The 22,487-nt window shown below is 34.8% G+C and overlaps 3 protein-coding genes across 3 annotated transcripts; 1 reads left to right on the top strand and 2 right to left on the bottom strand.

The window, feature by feature from the left end:
- The first annotated feature begins 1,644 nt into the window (after positions 1 to 1,644).
- On the top strand, positions 1,645 to 3,869 carry LOC11430872 (L-type lectin-domain containing receptor kinase IX.1). The gene has a single exon (XM_003628824.4). It carries the CDS (start codon positions 1,671 to 1,673, stop codon positions 3,717 to 3,719), a length of 2,049 nt encoding a protein of 682 aa, XP_003628872.1. The 5' UTR covers positions 1,645 to 1,670; the 3' UTR covers positions 3,720 to 3,869.
- Positions 3,870 to 7,306: 3,437 nt separating this feature from the next.
- Positions 7,307 to 8,095, bottom strand: LOC11430871 (lectin 7-like). Its single transcript, XM_003628823.3, has one exon. It carries the CDS (start codon positions 8,093 to 8,095, stop codon positions 7,307 to 7,309), a length of 789 nt encoding a protein of 262 aa, XP_003628871.1.
- A 2,232-nt stretch (positions 8,096 to 10,327) lies between these two features.
- Positions 10,328 to 11,342, bottom strand: LOC11430870 (lectin 7-like). The gene has a single exon (NM_001424910.1). It carries the CDS (start codon positions 11,314 to 11,316, stop codon positions 10,516 to 10,518), a length of 801 nt encoding a protein of 266 aa, NP_001411839.1. The 5' UTR covers positions 11,317 to 11,342; the 3' UTR covers positions 10,328 to 10,515.
- Positions 11,343 to 22,487: the final 11,145 nt, after the last annotated feature.

Here is a 22,487-nt window from a genome sequence, read left to right as displayed (position 1 = left end):
TTGAGACTAATGTAATTTTCATATTAGAGTTTTAGACAAAAGCAATCAAAGAGTACCGAGTACGTGATGCATTTGGCTTGACCTAATTTTGTCAAGGAGTAATGTGATTTTCATACGAGAGTTTAAGACAAAAATATTACATTTTATTCAACCAGGGTGTTAACCCAGCAATGCCAATTTGCTGTTTTTGTTCTGTTTCTTAAATAAAAACTTTGGAGAAATAAAATGATGTTAATATCAAGATGTACCTCTAAAAAAAATTAAAAACAAGATGTTTTTTGTTGAGGAAAAAAATGAAGATGTTAAGTTTTTTTTTTGTTTTTGATAGGAAAGATGTTAAGTATTATATATATATATATATATATATATTATTAAATGAAATAATTTATATTTAGATGATTAATGATTTTAAAATTGGAGAAACAAGTTCAACCGATCAAATAAAAAACTAACCTCGACTGTTTGAATTTCGATTATACTACAGTATAGTTGAACAAGCTGGCTAGGGTAAATATGTGACTTCTAGATTCAAGCAAATCATAAAAACCCTATATTTCTATTTCCTTCCCATCATATATTTAAATAAAAAAAAAATATATATTTGGTCTAAATTTTGTCAAAAAAAGAATATATTTGGTCTAAATTTAGATCAAACAAATGTATCTTTGAACTTATATTTGCGACCGGATAATAGTATATCCAATTTATTGCATATATCCAAACATTGCAAACAGTTTATTCAAATCAAAAATAAAAATTTGTTGTATAGTTTTTGAAATATATTCGACTTTGAAAATATCCTTCTTTAAGAAAACATTATTTTCTCATCTTTAATTTTTTTTGGATAATGCATTGTTGAATATTCTGAGGATATAGCCGGCACCAGCATTACATGTTTGGTATATCCCATCTCTGATCTTACAACTGTATCTTCTTGTTGTGTCAGATTAACTTGCCAAAGTATATACACTTTGTCTTGTTCCTTTTATCTCATTAAATATGTCAATTTGACAATGTCTTCAAATATATAATAAAAACAATGTGCCGGCCGATTGAGCATTTGCTCTCAGAAAATATTAGTGAGAGTTGGACTAATTCAATTAATTATCTGTATTAAAATATTTGAAATTATTTTCCAAATGGAAAAGCAATAAATATAAGAAATTAAAATAAAAAACTTTATGTACTATGATTAGTTATGAATGCTAACTTTTTGTATTTGTCTTTTATGTCCTGCATTGCAAGTTCAGATGACTTTTATTATTTATTAAAAAACAATACTCTACTTGGTCACATCACTTAACATAAAATAGTTTTATAAGTTTAACTAAAACATTTTGTAAATACTTATGTTACTATAGAGTATGTCCAACTTTATACATATTATAAACTATTTTTATAAGTTTTTCTAAACACCTTTGTAGATACTTATGTTATACTAGAGTAAGTCCAAATACTGTACCAATTATTGAGACTCTTCCATTTGTATTTTGTTCCAATTAATTACCAACTATACTGAGAACATTTATTAATAAATATGCTAATGTCACTACTTTTAATTAAATCAATTTAATTAATAAAGCATTGAACTCAACGTTGCATATAGTTGAGCTAAACTTTGACAACAACACCATCATTGTTTGCTTCAATTCCTTCTCTACCTTCCATCCATGGCTATCTTCACCTATGCTTCATACAATAATCAAACCAAGAACACCTCATTTTCCATGTTAATCATAATTTTCACTTTGTTCTATGCGTTTTTCAATCCTGCACACTCAATTTCCTTTAACTTCACTAGCTTCCAATCAAACCTATATCTAATAAAATTCCAAGGTGATGCATTTTCCTCAAACAATGTTCTTCAGCTAACAAAAAACCAACTTGATGGCCCTATCACAAGAAGCGTCGGCCGCGCTTCGTTTGATCAACCTTTGAAGCTTTATGATAAAGAAACAAAAGAGCTCACTGATTTCACAACACATTTCACCTTTATTATGAGAGCTGTTAATTTATCGCTGTTTGGTGACGGTCTATCGTTCTTCATGGCTCCGTTTCAATCAGATATCCCAGAGAATTCAGCAGGTGGTTACCTTGGTTTATTCAGTAAGGAATCTGCACTCAATACTAGCAAAAACCAAATAGTAGCTGTTGAATTTGATAGTTATAGGAATGATTGGGATCCAAATTCTGATCATGTTGGAATCAATGTTAATTCGATTCAATCGGTTCAAAATGTTTCTTGGAAGAGTAGCATAAAAACCGGTGCGGTTGCGAATGCTTGGATATCATATAACTCAACTACAAAAAACCTTTCTGTTTTTCTTACTTATGTTAATAATCCAACTTTTCATGAAAACTCTACTCTTTCATATAATATTGATTTGAGTGAAGTTTTGCCAGAATATGTTAGGATTGGTTTTTCTGCTGCTACAGGTCAATGGATTGAAATACACAACATTCTAACTTGGTCTTTCAATTCAAGTTTGAAAAGTGGTAATGGAAAAAACATCAAGGTTGGTTTAGGAGTTGGTTTAAGTGTTGGTTTTGGTTCTTTAACTTGTTTGGTAGGTTTGTTATGGTTCACTTTTTGGAGAAAAAGAAAAGTGATAAATAAGGGAGAAAGGGACAATAATAGAGATTTTGACGCTTCTATCGATGAAGATGAATTCGAGAGAGGAACTGGTCCAAAAAGGTTCACTTACAAAGAACTAAGCAATTCAACAAATGGTTTCGATGAAAAAGGAAAGCTTGGAGAAGGTGGATTTGGAGGTGTTTACAAAGGTTTACTTGAAAAAAACAACAAATTAGAAGTGGCTGTGAAGAGGGTTTCAAAAGGGTCAAGACAAGGGAAAAAGGAATACATATCAGAAGTAAGAATAATAAGCAAGCTAAGACATAGAAATTTGGTTCAACTCTTAGGTTGGTGTCATGAAAAAAGTGAGCTTTTACTTGTTTATGAATACATGCCTAATGGAAGTCTTGATTATCATCTATTTGGTAAAGGGGTGATGCTTACTTGGAGTGTAAGGTACAAAATAGCATTAGGTATAGCATCATCTCTTCTTTATTTACATGAAGAGTGGGAACAATGTGTAGTGCATAGAGATATTAAGTCAAGTAATGTAATGTTAGATGCAAATTTCAATGCTAAACTTGGTGATTTTGGTCTTGCAAGACTAGTAGATCATGAACTTGGTTCTCAAACAACTGTTTTGGCAGGCACAATGGGATACTTAGCACCTGAATGTGTTACAACAGGGAAATCAAGTAAAGAATCTGATGTTTATAGTTTTGGTGTTGTTGCACTTGAAATCACATGTGGTAGAAGATCTATTGAGTCAAATGAAGAGGCTAAGAAAATTAGGCTTGTGGAATGGGTTTGGGAGTTATATGGAAAAGGTGAATTATTTGAAGGAGTTGATAGAGGATTAAATTTGGAATTTGATGAAAGGAAAATGGAATGCTTGATGGTAGTAGGGTTATGGTGTTGTCATCCAGATTTTACTATGAGGCCTTCTATAAGACAAGTGATTAATGTTTTGAATTTTGAAGCTCCTTTGCCAAGTCTTCCTTCAAAATTGCCAGTGCCTATGTACTTTGCACCTCCTATGGAAATGTGTAGATTTTCATATACTTCAGATGGTCTTACAAACACAACAAAAGGATCCTCTACTTATTCATCAATTTCAGCAGGATCTAGAAAATCTCTATTGTAGGAATGAAGTTTTAATTTTTAATTTTTTTTATGTAAGTGTGTATTTGGCTTGTGATGTAGCAAAATAAAGTTTGAAGTTGAACTCATCCATTTTATGTAAATTACTTAAATTCTTTATAATTAGGTCAATCTTTATAGCTTTGTTTGCCAATCTTTGCACCATTTCATGTAATTTTTTCACATGCTCTCTGGCAACTATATACTTATTTCTGTTGTGACTCAAAAGCTTGTTCCTTTTGATATATTATGTAACCGAAGTAATTAACATTTTCTTAGGTATATATATATATATATTTAATTTTAAGGGAAACATTTTCTTGGGTATTATAAATTTGATACATTCTCAAGTGAAAATTTATTCTACTCTACTGACAAGGCTTGATGATGCTTTATTGAGAATACTTAATTACATATGACCTTACATTGATCTTCTTATATAGTACCACATCAACTGCTTAATCACACTACAAAAAACACCTAGAAAGCTACATTTTCAGTGGTTAATGTTTTGAAATTTGAAACTTTTGGAACAGTGAGCATTTAACGGCGGTTTTGAACCGCCGCAAAATTAGTGGCAGCCGATACCGAAGCAAAGTAACAACTTTTACAAAAACCCACTACAAACAAGCAAAAACATTTTGTTTTCCATACATATTTCCGGCAGTTTTGGCCACCGCAAAGAACAAAAAACCGCCCGAATTTTCTAGGGCTTTTGGCCGTCGGTAACATTTGCAGGTAGTATCATGTTTTCTTTTTGTGTATGATCTTCAATTTAGTCTCTTAGCTATATAAATATAATAATTAAGTACTCCTTAAAGTATATGAAATCCGTCATTACATAGTTCTTGATGTTAAAATTTTAGAGACTATTTACGAATTTTCATATATTTCAGAGACTAAATTGATAGGTTCCTATTTAATGACTAATTATACCTAAATAGTTTTGAGATTAAAATAGAGAGAAAGTGAAGGTAAGGACTAAATTGATGGTTTATTCATTATTACGTTATGTTAGGATTTCCATTCTAAGATATAATACTTATGTGAGAATATGATTTCCATACTTGCAAAAGTGTCAAAACCTTTCTATTATTATGGACATGTATGAACACAAGTAATTGATGGTCATGTTATGATTTTAATGACATACCTTTGTGTTAAAGTGAGTATTCGTCCAAGTCTCAGGTTGAATAGTGAGAAGAATAAAAGAGGTAGTGAGTTATTATAAAAGTTTTATATGAGTTATTATCAACATAATATCTCTAGTCACCTAGGTGCACTTGAGTTCTCTAGTCTCTTAGGTGTATTTGGAGCTAGTGTAGTTATGTGTCTTGAGGGAGTTTGTAATTTTTCTGTGTGAAAATTGTAATTGAGATAGGGTTTGCAACTTTCTGCTCAAAGCTGTAATTGAGAATTCGCCATTTTTCAGTGTGAAAAATTATAATTGAGAGGATTGAAATTTTGTCTTTGTCCAAATTGCAATTTGAGAGGTTTGGAATTTTGTCAAAACTGCAATCACTAACAGATCAGAACAATCCCCCAATAATGCTTTGTTAGAAATACATCTTCATTACTGACGAAATAATTCCTCAATAATGCTTTGTTAGTAATTACTGACGGAATAATCCCTAATGTTTATGCAGATTTGCATTATTGACGAAAATTTCCACCAGATATATCACTAATTAAGGGAATTCTTCACTACAAAGGATAATTTTATCATACCCACTAATAAACTCTCTTTCTCATATCATTAATAAGGGATAAATTTATAAAATTAATCATAATTTATGTTTTGAATACAAAATTAACTACATTTGTTAACATGTGTGAAAATGACAAAACAACTTATTATAAAACAAGGAGGGATGCAGTGAAAAAGGAGAGAGATTAAATGAAAGAGAGCTTGCAATTTGGTCCTCATAAAAAGACATATATATACCTTTAGTCCCTGCAAATAGGGGTCATTTGAAACTTGGTCCCTGAATTTACTAATCATTTCAAACAGTCACTGCAAAATTTAATCATTTAAAAATTGGTCCCTCAACCCAGTTAATTACTATCACGTCACTGCTAGTTGAAGTGGCAGTCTGACTCAACAAATTTTGGCGTGAACAGACGAAAATACCCGTGAAGGTCTCAGCCAAACGCAAAATGAAACATTTACCTTTAATTGGTTTGGACGACTCGTGGTTTTTACCCTTACATTGAGGGGTTTTCCACATTAAAATTTCGGTGTTCACTTGTATCTTTTATTTGCTTTCAATGCTGCCATTTATTTGTTGTAGCTCCTCATAGATTCTTGCAAGTTTGAGAAATTTTATTTCCGCTGCGCATTTGTGTGTTACCATATATATATTTATGTTTTATTTTCCCATCAAAGAGGGAGCCTCGAGGTTATTCACACTACATTTATTCATTTGAGCATACTACTCACCCTCAAGAGAAAGCTTTTGCATGGATGTACACTTGCACCACCGTTGACACATCGGTCCCTTTAATAATCAAGCTATGATGCAATGAGTGATTTCCATTGCTGGGTCGTGAGGGGAGTCAGGGGAACAATGCATTGGACTAAGTGTAACCATACAAGTGACGTTGGATATCATATCTTTTTCAAAAACCCCAAATCAATATGCGCGTGGGTCCTCTCATATGTTTCCCAACATCCAATTTTCCATTTAACGTGGAACTTTGAACCCACACTAGACAAATAACACATCTTCCTTTGGTGGTTGGTTGTCTTGACTCAATCATTCCCAACAAATTCTACAATCTCGCCGCCTAATTCCACATCATCCTCACCTTCAACATCACCGATTACATCACCATGGGCGCCTTTCTCTCCTCGAATCTACGTGCTCCCTCATAGACTTGCCTTTCCCCACCCATCCACTCACCCTGACCAACCATGGGTTCTTAAATTTGAAAAACCTACTAGTGATGTTAGCTAATGTGTATTATATAAAATTAAAAACATGAATTGTTGTTTTAATGTGTTTTATTCTTATGATAGGGAGACTCCAATTTATGTTAAAGTGATGTTAGGTATTTCTTTGTTTTAACGATTTTTATTGAGCACAACGAAACCTAGACCGTCCCTTGTCGCATCCATCCATATTTTGGAGATGAATCTTGTGAATCCGTAAAGGGAAATGTTGTGTGTAGCGAAAATACAATTCACGACATTATGTGGCATTTTGTGATTAGCCATTTAATACCAATCTACCGTGTTTTCCGGCCAGGTTAAAGATTAAGGCTGTTGCAATTAAAAATTAACACACTCGTGAAGTTTCCGCGATAAAAAAATTCGCTTTGTTTAGCAGTTCTCATCCGTAAAATTAATTAGGAGGCTTTGCACTAGGAATTGAGGGAGAGTTTATAAAGTTCTCAGTCCTGATTTATTCAATAAAAATATTGTAATTGATAATATATATTTTTTATGAATATTATATATTTTTTATTCAATACCTTGCATTGCACGGTATCATAATAATAATAAGCATTATATAGTTCAGTGCAAACAAATCAAATCACCAACATTATTCTGAAAATTAAAACACATTATCTTGTGAGCTTGCAACCACATTACTGGAAGCTTGACTTAAAAGTCCATGAAAGAATCTTGTGCAATTCAACTAATTGTCCAGTTGCACCAGAAAACCCAATTCTAACCCATTCAGGTAACACACTCCTCAAATCAATGATAAATGAGACACTGCTAGAAGTTCCATTCACAAAATTGCCTCCAGGGTATCTTACCACAACACTTAAGTTTTTCTCCACAGGCTCGTAATTCACAAAAGCAATTGCGGTGAAACCATTCGCAACACTTCCGGTTTTCCATGGAGCTGTTGTTACTGAAGCAATAGAGTTCACATCAATGCCAACATGGGGATACACTGGATCCCAAGGATTTCCACCAAAGGAATCAAATTCAACGGCAACGATTCGATTTTGGTATGTATTCAAAGCAGTTTCCGCGTTGAATAGTCCAAGGAATCCACCACTCGAATTTTTCGGGATGTGAGAGTTGAATGGTGCAATGAAGAAGGTAATTCCATCTCCAAAGAGTCCGGGGCCGGTAGGTGCAACTACAAAAGAAAAGACGGAAGTGAAGCCGGCAAGGTCACCGGTATGTGCGTCCCAAAGACGCACTGGTCCACCCCAAGAGGCTCTACCAGCGCTATTTGGGACGACATTTGTGAGATGGATGGACCCGTTTGAAATGAAGGCGTTGCCTTCGAGTTCAATGCTTGTTTTGTATGGGTCAAAATTTGAGACTGTGAATGCAGCTGAGTTTACATTTTGAGCTAAAATAAGGAAGGAAATGATGGTAATGAAAAGGATTTGAGTCCTTGAAGTATTGATTGCCATGGTTCTAAATTAGTGAATTTGGCACTTAGAATTAATGCCAATATATTATGAGATATATAACCAAAATGTGAAAATATTTATAGGAGAAGAAATACCTAAAAAAAAAAGTTGAACAAAGGCAGGCCATGGCCAGCTAAAGAAACTTCCTATTCAAATCATGTTATTTTGAAGAATCTAGTCGATTTTGAACGATTTTAATTGATAAACCATAAAACATAAATCATGAGACTCTTCCCGCTCTAAAAGTTGACTATAAACACATCTTATGGAGAACCTATATAACAAAAATGTAAATCATTGAATTGTCATAAAATAGTTTTATAAATTTACCTAAACATTTTGTAAGTACTTATGTTACTCTAGACTATAGAGTCTGTCCAAATAGACATATTATAAACTATTTTTATAAGGTTTTCTAAACACCTTTGTAGATACCTATGTTATACTAGAATAAGTCCAAATACAGTACCAATGTGTGGTGCATAGAGATATTAAGTCAAGCAATGTAATGTTAGATGCAAATTCAATGCCAAACTTGGTGATTTTGGTCTTGCATGACTAGTAGATCATGAACTTGGTTATCATACAACTGTTTTGGCAGGAACAATGGGATACTTAGCACCAGAATGTGTTACAACAGGGAAGTCAAGTAAATGATCACACTACAAAAAGCACCTAGAATCCCACATTTCCAGTGATTAATGTTTCCAAATTTGAAACTTTTAAAACATTGAGTATTTAACGGCGGTTTTGAACTGCCGCAAAATTACCGGCAGCTGAAACCGAAGCAAAATAACAAGTTTTAAATACACCTGCCGAAATTGCTACTAAAAAACCGCTATGAACAAGCAAAAACATTTGGTTTTCCATACATATTTCCGGTTGGCCACTACAAAGAACAAAAAAAATGTTGGAATTTTCTAGGGATTTAGGCCATCAGTAATGTTTGCGAGTAGTATCATGTTTTCTTGTTGTGTATGATCTCCAATTTAGTCTCTTAGCTATATAAATATAATAAGTACTCCTTAAATTATATGAAATCCGTCATTATATAGTTCTTGATGTTAAAATTTTAGAGACTATTGACGAATTTTCATATATTTCAGAGACTTAATTGGTAGGTTTCCTATTTAAAGACTAATTATACTTAAATAGTTTTGAGATTAAAATAGAGTGAAAGTGAAGGTAAGGACTAAATTGATGGTTTATTCATTATTACGTTATGTTAGGATTTCCATTCTAAGATATAATGCTTATATGAGAATATGATTTCCATACCTGCAAAAGTGTCAAAACCTTTCTATTATTATGGACGGACATGTATGAACACAAGTAATTGATGGTCACTTGCACCCTCAAGCTATGATGCAATGAGTGATTTCCATTGCTGGGTCGTGAGGGGAGTCGGGGGAACAATGCATTGGACTAGGAGTAACCATACAAGTGACGTTGGATATCATATCTTTTTCAAAAACCTCAAATCATTATGCGCGTGGGTCCTCTCATATGTTTTCCAACATCCAATTTTCCATTTAACGTGGAACTTTGAACCCACACCAGACAAATAACACATCTTCCTTTCGTGGTTGGTTGTCTTGACTCAATCATTCCCAACAAATTCTACAATCTCGCCGCCTAATTCCACATCATCCTCACCTTCAACATCACCGATTACATCACCATGGGCGCCTTTCTCTCCTCGAATCTACGTGCTTCCTCATAGACTTGCCTTTCCCCACCCATCCACTCACCCTGACGAACAGTGGCTTCTTAAATTTGAAAAACCTACTAGTGATGTTAGCTAATGTGTGTTATATAAAATTAAGATGAATTGTTGTTTTAATGTGTTTTATTCTTATGATAGGGAGACTCGAGTTTAAGTTAAAGTGATGTTAGGTATTTCTTTGTTTTAACGATTTTTCTTGAGCCCCACGAAACCTAGACCGTCCCTTGTCGCATCCATGCATATTTTGGAGATGAATCTTGTGAATTCGTAAAGGGAAATGTTGTGTGTAGCGAAAATACCATTCACGACATTATGTGGCATTTTGTGATTAGCCATTTAATACCAATCTACCGTGTTTACCGGCCAGGTCAAAGGTTAAGGCTGTTGCAATTAAAAATTAACACACTCGTGAAGTTTCCGCGATAAAAAAATTCGCTTTGTTTAGCATCGCTCATCCGTAAAATTAATTAGGAAGCTTTGCACTAGGAATTGAGGGAGAGGTTATAAAGTTCTCAGTCCTGATTTATTCAATAAAAATATTGTAATTGATAATATATATTTTTTATGAATATACCTTGCATCACACGGTATCATAATAATAATAATAAGCATTATATAGTTCAGTGCAAACAAATCAAATCACCAACATTATTCTGAAAATTAAAACACATTATCTTGTGAGCTTGTAACCACATCACTGGAAGCTTGACTTAAAAGTCCAAGAAAGAATCTTGTGCAATTCAACCAATTGTCCAGTTGCACCAGAAAACCCAATTCTAACCCATTCAGGTAACACAGTCCTTAAATCAATAATAAAGGAGACACTGTTTGAAGTTCCATTCACAAAATTTCCTCCAGGGTATCTTACCACAACACTTAAATTTTTTTCCACGGGTTCATAGTTCACAAAAGCAATTGCATTGAAACCAGTCAAAATACTTCCGGTTTTCCATGGCGCTGTTGTTACCGAAGCAATAGAGTTCACATCAATGCCAACATGGGGATACGCGGGATCCCAAGGATTTCCACCACTATTTCCACCAAAGGAATCAAATTCAACGGCAACAATTCGATTTTGGTACGTATTCAAAGCAGTTTCCGCGTTGAATAGTCCAAGGAATCCACCACTCGAATTTTTCGGGATGTGAGAATTGAATGGTGCAATGAAGAAGGTAATTCCATCTCCAATGAGTCCGGGGCCGGCAGGTGCAACTTCGAAAGAAAAGACTGAAGTGAAACCGGCGAGGTTACCGGTATCTGCGTCCCAAAGACGCACTGGTCCACCCCAAGAGGCTCTACCAGCGCTGTTTGGGATGACATTTGTGAGATGGATAGACCCGTCTGAAATGAAGGCGTTGCCTTCGAGTTCAATGTTTGTTTTGTATGGGTCAAAATTTGAGACTGTGAATGCAGCTGAGTTTACATTTTGAGCTAAAATAAGGAAGGAAATGATGGTAATGAAAAGGATTTGAGTCCTTGAGGTATTGATGGCCATGGTTGTAAATTAGAAAATTTTGGTACGAAGAATTAATGCTAATATGTTATGAGATATATAACCAAAAGGTGAAAATATATATAGGGAAGAAATACCTAAGAAAAAAAAAGTTGAAAAAACAAAGGCAGGCCAAGGCCAGCTAAAGAAACTTCATATTCAAATCATGTTAATTTGAAGCCAGATGATTTACAATGAACATATTAGAGGGTGTGTTGGATTATTAAGGAAGGGATGATTAAAACAATGAAATTCCGGCTTTTAAAAAAAACAAAAAACAGCTATGTATCTTGTGTTGCATTGTAGGAATAGTATTAGTAGCTTGTTAATCAAATAGTGTAATGCTTGTACAATTGGCGTCATTCTAATATATTTGTCTTGGTCATGTCGCCATTCTAACATAGGTACAAGGGGAAAGTGTTGATTTGAAAATATAAGTTTTAATTTTTTTGTCAAAAATAAAAGTATTAAATTTCATTTGGTTAATTTTGTTTGTAAGTATTTTTTAACCGATAATATCGATTTTGTTAGGTTGGATATCTTTACTTGAAATATGATAGGTGTGTGTGTGTGTGAATTTTATTGGTGCTTGTCATTTAATGATGAGCGACTAATTCAGCTCATACGTAGAGACATGCGCACTGGTCAAGCGTTATTCCCTTGGGAATCGAATTTGGTATTCCCTAAGGATGTCTATTTTATAGTCCATGACTTTATTAACGACTTTATACATTTTTACATTTATGATGTTATGGTCAATGTTGTGAATTCGTTGAGAAAAACCACACCAATAAAAACTTGATGCGTGGAGCAAATTAATACCAAGTAATCAAATCAAGCGGGTAGCAAATAATCCAAACAAAAACAGCAAGAGTTAAAGGAGAGAGAGAGAGAAAGAACACAAGATATTTGTTTACCCAGTTCGGTCTAATGATGACCTAGTCTGGAGGAGAGAGCAGCTCTCCGTTCCACTATAATGAATGAGTTTCTTTACAAAGAGATAATGAGTTTCAAGAATCAGTCTTCAAACCTAATTCTACCCAAGTCCCAGCCTCTTCTCGTGACCAAGAGACTCAATCCTAATAGTGTTTTGTTCAAGGTGAATCAAAACAATCCCAACCCTAGAGTTGTTACCAAGAGAGATTCTTTATAAACCCTAGTTTGTTTATTGGTCTAAACCTTGTTTTTCTACACACTTTTATCATCTGATACAAGGCTGTATTTATAGTGGAAAGTAAACCCTTATAAAACTGAAACAAATCTAACTGAAAATACGTTTTATTTTTATCTTCAGCGCGACCATCGTGGCGCGATGAGGCTTCATCGTGGCACGAAAAATCCAGTGTCTTCCCAGGAATCTTGCTTCAGCCATCGTGGCGCGATGCTTCTCCATCGTGGCACGATGCTCCAGATTTCTGATTTTAAGTTAACTCTCACAATTCTCCACCTTGACTTCAAATCAGCGATGATGCCAGTTTAACCATCAATCACCTTGCTGCTCTCTCCAATCCTTCATCTATGCTTCAATGAAGTTTATCAAGTCCAAGCAATGCTTGAATCTTGATCTTGGTAATGATTTGGTGAACATGTCTGCTGGATTGTCTTCCGATGCCACTTTCTCTACCATGATCTCCTTAGTCTCAATCATGTCTCTGACGAAGTGCAAACGAATGTCAATGTGCTTTGTCCTCTCATGATACACCTGATGATTTGCCAAATGAATGGCACTTTGGCTATCACAATGTATCTTCACACATCCTTGACTAATCCCCATTTCTCCAATCATACCTTTCAACCATATGGCTTCCTTGACCCCTTCAACAAGGGCTATGTACTCTGCTTGAGTTGTTGAAAGAGCTACAACTGATTGTTGATTTGCCTTCCAAGTTACCGCTGTACCGAACAATGTAAACACAAAATCTGACAAAGATTTTCTAGTGTCTACGTTACCTGCATAGTCCGCATCTACATATCCCTCCAAAGCATCCCTACCTGGTTGTGACCTTGTATACCTTAGACCACCTCTCAAAGATCCATTCAAATATCTCAGAACCCACTTCAAAGCTTGCCAGTGCATTTGACCCGGATTTGCCATAAACCGACTTATCACACTGATTGCGTAGGATAAGTCCGGTCTACTACAAACCATACCATACATGATGCTTCCAACCCCACTTGCATAGGGAGTACCCTCCATCTTGCTTTTCTCTTCATCGGATTTAGGACACTGCTTTATAGATAGCTTAGTGTGGTGACCAAGAGGAGTGCTAACGACTTTAGAATCTTTCATTCTGAACCGCTCCACCACTTTCCTCAAGTACCCCTGCTGAGATAAGAACAACTCACCTTTGTTCTGGTCCCTTATGATATCCATACCAAGTATCTTCTTTGCATTACCAAGATCCTTCATCTCAAATTCATCATTCAATTTTTCCTTAAGCTTCTGAATCTCTTGCATGTCAGAACTTGCCATAAGAATATCATCTACATAAAGGAGAAGATAGAGAATGACTTTCTCATTCCTTCTCATCATGTAAACACAACTATCATAGTTGCTTCTCACAAAACCAGCCTTTACTAGGAACTCATCAAACCGACGATACCACTGCCTTGGACTTTGCTTCAACCCATACAAAGATTTCTTCAACAAACACACTTTTGTATTGTCTTCTACAAAACCTTCTAGTTGTTGCATATAGATAGTTTCTTCCAACTCTCCATGTAGAAATGCGGTCTTCACATCCATTTGTTCTAACTCAAGATTATACATGTTAACAATCGCCATAAGTACCCTTATAGAACAATGTTTTACTACCGGTGAAAAGATTTCATTGTAATCAATCCCTTCCACCTGAGTAAAACCCTTCGCTACAAGTCTTGCCTTATACCTTGGTGCTTCGACCCCTGGTATACCTTCTTTCTTCTTGAACACCCACTTGCTTCCCACTACCCTTTGATTCTCAGGTAATGAAACAAGTCTCCAAGTCTGGTTCTTCTCCAATGAAAGCATTTCCTCATTCATTGCCTTCAGCCAGTCCTTGTTTTCATTGCTTTCTAATGCCTCCCTGAAGTTCTTTGGTTCCGAGTCTTGCAATTCTTCAGCCACATTCAAAGCATAATAAATAAGGTCAGCATAACCGTATCTCTTAGGTGGATTAATGTGTCTCCTCTCCCTATCTCTTGCTAGCTGATAGTCAGGATTCACTATCTCTTGGCCTTCACCCTCATCAGGTACTGGAGTCTGATCCTCCTCTTCCCTTTCATCAGTGATAGGCTCCACCTCAAACTGAAGTTTCTCTGTCCCCGTTTCTGAGCTTGTATCCAGGTCTTTGCACTTCATCCCCATGCGGGTCTCATTAAAAGTAACATCCCTGCTTATAATAAATTTTGATTCTCCAGGTTCCATCTTCCACAGTCTATAACCTTTCACACCTTTAGGATAACCCATGAAAATACACTTCACAGCTCTAGCATCAAGTTTGTCTTGCCTGACATGGGCAAACGCTAAAGCTCCGAAGACTTTCAAGTTAGAGTAGTCTGCCGGTCTTCCACTCCAAACCTCCATAGGTGTCTTGAGATCTATCCCTGTTGATGGACATCTGTTAATCAAATATGCTGCAGTACTAACAGCCTCTCCCCAGAAACTCTTGGACAATCCAGCTTCTAACAGCATACACCTCACGCGCTCCAACAGAGTCCTGTTCATTCTTTCAGCAAGACCATTCTGTTGAGGTGTGTATGCCACGGTTCTATGCCTCTTTATACCTTTCTTCCTGCAAAACTCATTAAACTGTTCTGAAACAAACTCCAAGCCATTGTCAGTTCTCAACACTTTCAGTTTGGTACCAATCTGATTTTCTACAAGTGTATCCCATTCCTTGAATTTTTCAAAAGCATCACTTTTCTTCTTCAGAATGTAAACCCATACTCTTCTAGAATAATCATCAATGATAGACATGAAATATGAACCTCCCCCATGAGTCTTCGTCGATGTTGGACCCCAAAGATCCGAATGAACATACTCAAAAGGCCTACTAGATTTATGCACCCCCACTCCAAACTTCACCTTGTGTTGTTTTCCTAATGTGCAGTTATCACAGAAATCTAGCTTGTTCAATTTTTCATTCCCTAGCAAACCTTGTTTAGCTAGCTCCACCAAACCCCTCTCACTGACATGACCTAACCTCAAATGCCAAAGTTTAGTTATGTTCTGAGTGTCAACACTAGCAACCGATGCATTTGCTATTACGGTAGAACCTTCTAAAATATATAGACCTTGTATTTCAAACCCCTTAGCCATAACCAATGCACCATGAGAAATTCTCATCACACCACGTTCAATTCTAGACCATCAAACATGCTTATGGATATTAAATTTCTCTTAAGTTCAGGAATATACCTCACATTCTTCAAAAGGAAATCACGATCATCAAACATTTTGAGTCGGATAGTGCCCATACCTTGAATTTTACAAGCCTTATTATTACCAAGGCGAACTACTCCACCTTCTTTCAGCTCTAACGTTTCAAAGTACTCCTTTCTTGGACAAATGTGATAAGAGCACCCAGAGTCCAAGACCCAGCTCTTTTCAGGTTCCCAACTTGTCACAGTTAGTGCTCCAGCACTCTCATAACCTTCATCTTTGCTTGCAATCTGAACGGATGATTCTCCACCTCCATTGTCCTTTCTCTCCGGACAATCCTTCTTAAAGTGACCTGGATTATGACAAATAAAACATTTGTACTGTGTTTTATTGCCATCACCCTTCGACCTAGACTTTGACCTGGAATTCTTGCCTTTCCCTTTTCCTTTGTTGTGACTTCTCCCCCTTGAGATATTCAAGCCTTCTCCACTATCATCAACCTTCAACTCTTTGAACTTGGTTAACTCTTTGGTTCTCAAAGCTGCTTGAACTTCCTCCAAAGTGATAGTGCCCTCTTTGCCATAAAGCATAGTATCCTTGAAATTCTCAAAGGACCTAGGTAAAGCACACAATAGGTGTAAGACTTTATCCTCGTCTTCCAGATTAACATCTATGTTCGCCAAATCATCAATAATCTTATTGAACTCCGTCAGTTGCTCCATTATAGGTTTTGACTCCACCATACGATAAAAGTAGAGTTGTTGTTTCAGGCACTGTCTATGTGCCAAAGACTTGGTCATGTATAATGAATCAAGCTTATTCCACATAGACACAGCAGTAGCCTCCCTTGATACTTCTCTCAACACCTTATCCCCAAGACACAGAATGATAGCGCTGACCGCCTTATCATTCATCTCCGTCTTCTCAGCAGGTGTCAGATGTGCAGACATCTGTGCTTCTCCCTTTAGTGCTTCAACGCACTTTTGTTGAATTAAGATTGCCCTCATCTTCACCTTCCACAACCCGAAGTCGTTACTACCGGTGAACTTTTCAATATCCCACTTCGAACCCATGATACCTGGCTATTGATTTGACCTTTGCCCCACGGTGGGCGCCAATTGTTGTGAATTCGTTGAGAAAAACCACACCAATAAAAACTTGATGCGTGGAGCAAATTAATACCAAGTAATCAAATCAAGCGGGTAGCAAATAATCCAAACAAAAACAGCAAGAGTTAAAGGAGAGAGAGAGAGAAAGAACACAAGATATTTGTTTACCCAGTTCGGTCTAATGATGACCTAGTCTGGGGGAGAGAGCAGCTCTCCGTTCCACTATAATGAATGAGTTTCTTTACAAAGAGATAATGAGTTTCAAGAATCAGTCTTCAAACCTAATTCTACCCAAGTCCCAGCCTCTTCCCGTGACCAAGAGACTCAATCCTAATAGTGTTTTGTTCAAGGTGAATCAAAACAATCCCAACCCTAGAGTTGTTGCCAAGAGAGATTCTCTATAAACCCTAGTTTGTTTGTTGGTCTAAACCTTGTTTTTCTACACACTTTTATCATCTGATACAAGGCTGTATTTATAGTGGAAAGTAAACCCTTATAAAACTGAAACAAATCTAACTGAAAATACGTTTTATTTTTATCTTCAGCGCGACCATCGTGGCGCGATGAGGCTTCATCGTGGCACGAAAAATCCAGTGTCTTCCCAGGAATCTTGCTTCAGCCATCGTGGCGCGATGCTTCTCCATCGTGGCACGATGCTCCAGATTTCTGATTTTAAGTTAACTCTCACAGTCAATTTAAAATCAAAATTTGACCATTAATTAGCAACATTTCTGATTAAATGACCTTAAAATTGATTATGGTCATGACCTTAAAATCGAGCTTTTGTTGTATCCGCAGGAAATTCCTTGGATTTCTTATACAATCAAAATGAGTAGAGGTGGATACAAACAAAGCAAAAGAAATTTTGGAGTGTGCCCCTCCAAAGAAAGAAAGAAACTGTAATTTTTTCCTAGCAATGTCATGTGAAGGTTCGTTTCGACACGATGAACAAAGGTTTTTACACTTTTATTAAAGCCGAAAGAAGAAGAAGAATTCCGATTGGATTCTGATCATCAGAAGGATCGTTTGAGGAAATCAAAAGATATTTAGTTAATCATTCTATCATGACACGTATTATGAAAGTAAAATCTTTGAAATTATATCTATCAACCTTCAAAATTACTATTGAGAATTTGCTTGCACATGAGGATTTGAATGACAATGAAAGAATAATATTTAACTTAAGTAGAACTCCAATTGATGCAGAAACTGTGTATAATGTTTTGAAAAATTTTGTTTGGCTTTATATTACTCTTGTACAAAGCTAAGGAATTACCTAAACTCTTTCGAGGTAATTGTAACTTCTCATTATAATACTTTCCTTCGTTTCATAATACTTGTCGTCATTTTTGAGGAATTTACATATACCAAGAAATCAAATAAATTTTGTTATTTTTGATGAAATTATGTGTTTTTCAATAATACTCTTAACTATTTATTATTTCATTCTATTATTTCTCTCTCCACAATAAACATGCAAGATTATTATTGACAAACCAATAATTAGTGTTGCATTAAAAATTCACTGTTTGTAATGTTCTTCATGTAGGAGGAGCTAAAGAAGCATATAGAAGAGGTAGAAAATTCAGAATATTTCAAGTCATTGAAGATTCTACAAATTGGAAAAACGATACATACTCAAAAGTGAAAGGGCCTGAAAGAATAGGACATGTGAGTTGTCTTGACACACTTCATCTCAACACATTAAATGCCACTAATTCCTTACAAGTGATAATTATATTTCCAGTTATATCATTAATAGCCATTTCTCTAACTATTAATTACTTTTGGTCTATTCAAAGGTTCATTGATGGAGAAGAGGAAGATGAAGATGATCTGATCTTGGTGGGACATGAAAGGAAGAAAGAGTATGCATGAAGAAAATGATAGGATTGTTCTTGATAGGGTAGAACCATATAAACATCTGTGTTTTTTTTTCAGTTTATGCATGTTATGAGTACTAAAGCCATGAACAATGAACAAACCACAATCTCTAAGAGTTCCTAATTGCTTGGAATTAATTACCAATTTTTTTTACAAAATATAAATGTTTTAACAGGTATTAACCAACCAATTTGTATGATGGATAAAAATATAATATAGGGCATTAACAAAATATAATAAATAAATTTGGGGGTTCACGTTTAATTTTTTTTTTTGGGGGGATTTCATAAAAAAAAAAAACGTGGGGTTTGTTTTTACCTACGACTAGAAACATTGTAGGTAAAAGTACTAGTCTGCAGGTAAAGCTTGTACAGACACACACAACTCAACCGTAGGTAAAGTTACTGTCTATAGGTATAACATGCACAAACAGAGACAGTAAATTCCATCTTTTCAATAGAAAGCAATGGCCAAACCAACCATGCATCCCAATGAGAATAGAAGCAACTCGCTTCCGTTGTGGTCGTCGGCCGCTGAGGTAGACCCTACTCCTCTCACCCCTTTTTTTTAGCAAGGTGGGAAGTTTATCTGGGGCGGATGCCTCCTAAAGAGTAACGACAGAATTTCGATGCAACTCGTTAGGTATGGTGCACGGCCACTATAGCCGACAATGTTATTGCTACCTATACCCACGAAAATTAGCCTGTTGTGACGGCTTTTGCCCATCACTACAAGTCAAGTTCCTTGTAGCGCAATTAGTTAAATTTAATCACAACATTGTAAGAAATACTGACTTTTCCATTTTCCTACACATTAGTGTTCCTTTTTAATTTTCTCCAAACCAAGGCCATTTAAGTTTTTATTGCATGTCATTTTATTTATGTAAAAAGAAACTTTTACACATTTCCATTCATTCTAAAAAGTGAGAAGTTGTCATTTATCTTTTTTTTTTTGCTATATCACTTTATTGTTTTTACTTTTTTTTTGTGGCAAATCACACATTAAAGGTTGTGATTGGAAGATACAATGTATATACGAGATAATTGTTTGTCATTAATCGATCAGTCAAATTTAACTTTTTAATATCTTTTAAATAAATATATAATAACCATAGGTTTCTATTTATAATTTTTTATAAAAATTATATATGAAACAAAGTGTATGTTACTAAAGAATTACTAAAATTTCATAACTAAAAATTAGTGTTTTTTTAAGGCTTAATTAGATAAATGGTCGCTTAAATAATTATGAGATTTCAATATATATATGGTCCCCTTATTAATTTTCGCCCCATTATGATCCCATAAGTTACCTCTGTCGGTCAAATAAATTCATTATGTTAAATATTTTGGGAAAAACGTTAACATTCATATCCCCTTCATCATCAAACCCAGAAAAATTCATCTTCTTCATCACTGAACCTAGAAAAATTCATCAACTACATAATAAAAATCCAAAAAAGTAAAAAATTGAAAAAAAACTCAAAATATTAAACACTTCATTCATCACTTCATAAAAATTGTCCAGACATTATTCATCACCAGACCATCTTTGACATTAAACCAAGCAAATCACCTGGAGATTCATCTTTAACCCCACATTGAATTCATATTTCTCTTAGAGTGTGTTTGGATGGAGGAATGTTTTGAGGGAATGTAATGTTTTGAAGGAATTCAAATACCTTGAGCTGAATTACATTGTTTGGATAATAGTTTGAAGAATTTTCAAAATGATGGAAATTTATGAGGTATTTTGTTCAAGTTAAATGTAGGGAAATTCAAATGAAACCTAAAAGTTAAGAATTTCAAAATTATTCATTGTCATATTTTTTCAAATTTTACATTTTGGTCCTCAAACTTTCCAAAATTTTCAACTTGATCCCAATAAATTTATACAAAATTGCAAATTGACCCCTCAAATTTTCCAAAAATTATAATTTGGCCCCTCAAAATTTTTGAAATTTGCAAATTGACCCCTAATTTCATTTTTCAAATTTGACCCAAAAATGATGACAATAAATTTTCTTATTACTCCATCCAAAAAATAATATTTAAGAATGAAAACAATTTAATTGAATCATTTGAATTACCTAGAATTCTAAATTCTTCAAAATTTCTCAAATACTCCATCCAAACACACTCTTAAAGTTTTGACAGTTAATTATTTTGAGTGAAAATTATTAAGGCTAAAATATGGTTTTGGTCCCTACAAATATGTCTTGTTTTGGTTTTAGTCCCTGTAAAAAAAATTGTTATTTTTGGTCCCTACAAATATGTCTCATTTTGGTTTTGGTCCCTTGCTCTACTTTTGTGATGATTTACACACGTGGCACATGATGATTGAACCCATTTATTAGAGAAATAGTCCCTGCAAAATCTTTTGATTTTGAAAAAGGTTCCTACAGGAACTATTTTCAAAAACAAAATATTTTGCAGGGACCAAAAACAACAATTTTTTTTAAAGGGACTAAAACCAAAACGAAGCATATTTGCAGGGACTACAACCATATTTTAGCCTTAAATTAAAACAAAAAACACAACATGATTCAAGATTCAAGCTCATCATTACCTTTTTACGGTGAGCAGAGATTAAGTTCAACATCATTAAAAAAAAACTACATAATTTAATTTTGGATTTAAAGTGAGAATCAATAATATTATATTTCAATAAAAAAAAAAAAAAAATTCTTCATAAAATTAGGTCCAGAAGTTTCAAGAAGCACAATTATCAATGGCTACTACTGAGATATATTTTCTATTTGTACACAAACAAGTGGCTGCACTTAATCACTCCTCAATTGATTTATGAATGTTGGATTTGATTATCTGAAACCAGTTTTGCGGATCTGGCTTTACCTTCACTGGTGGCAGGAAGCATTAACATCGAAATTCGAATCAATGAATTTGTTGAAGCTTGAATCCAAACAAGTGAAGTGTAGAATCCAAAAAAGTTATTGATTTGGTTTCTTGGGTTTGTTTGAAGCTCAAAGTTGGCTGCTTCCCATCTACTTCAATGCATGCGAATTATGTCAAATTTACGGTGGCAATAATTTAACGGCCACCGTTGCTGCTTTACGGCGAGGACAACGGCAATAATTTAACGGCCACCGTTGCTGCTTTACGGCGAGGACAACGGTTGGAAGGATTGTGAGTGGTCGGGCGGGTGGTGAGGTGAGAGATCCATTGGAATTGCAGTGGCTTGATGAACGAGGGTAATTTGGGAACTAAAAAATTTTCATTGGAAAAAATACAGTACAGCCAGTTTTTGTTGAAGTCTCGCACGCTAGAGGGGTTTGATGGGTTTTTGTTTCGTCCCTCCATTTATGAAAAAGGCCTGTGTTCCATTTGATTGGATGTTTTTATTGATTTTCATGAAGCGAAGAAGGAAATATTTAATTTTTTGAGTTTTTTCAATTTTTTACTTTTCTGGATTTTTATGATGTAGATGATGAATTTTTAGTGATGAAGAAGATGAATTTTTTGGGTTTGATGATGAAGGGGATGATGTTAACCTTTTGCTCACAATATTTAACATAATGGATTTATTTGATTGACGGAGGTAACTTATGGGACCATAATGGAGGGAAAATTAATAAGTGGATCATATTGAAATCTCATAATTATTTAAGGGACTATTTATGTCATTAAGACTTTTTTTATCTACCTTTGAAGTAAAAAAGAAAAACAGCGTTAAACCCAAATGAAGCAGTAAATATTAATTTAATAACTAATTATTAACATTTGTTATTAAAAAAAACTACATCAATTATAATTTTTTATACACTTCAATTTTTATTTAGTTGGGATTTGAAACTTGAT

Source organism: Medicago truncatula, chromosome 8, assembly GCF_003473485.1.
Source record: "Medicago truncatula cultivar Jemalong A17 chromosome 8, MtrunA17r5.0-ANR, whole genome shotgun sequence".
Lineage (NCBI taxonomy): Eukaryota > Viridiplantae > Streptophyta > Magnoliopsida > Fabales > Fabaceae > Medicago > Medicago truncatula.
Note: the sequence above shows the minus strand (reverse complement) of the source record. Positions and strands in the feature narration are given on the sequence as shown.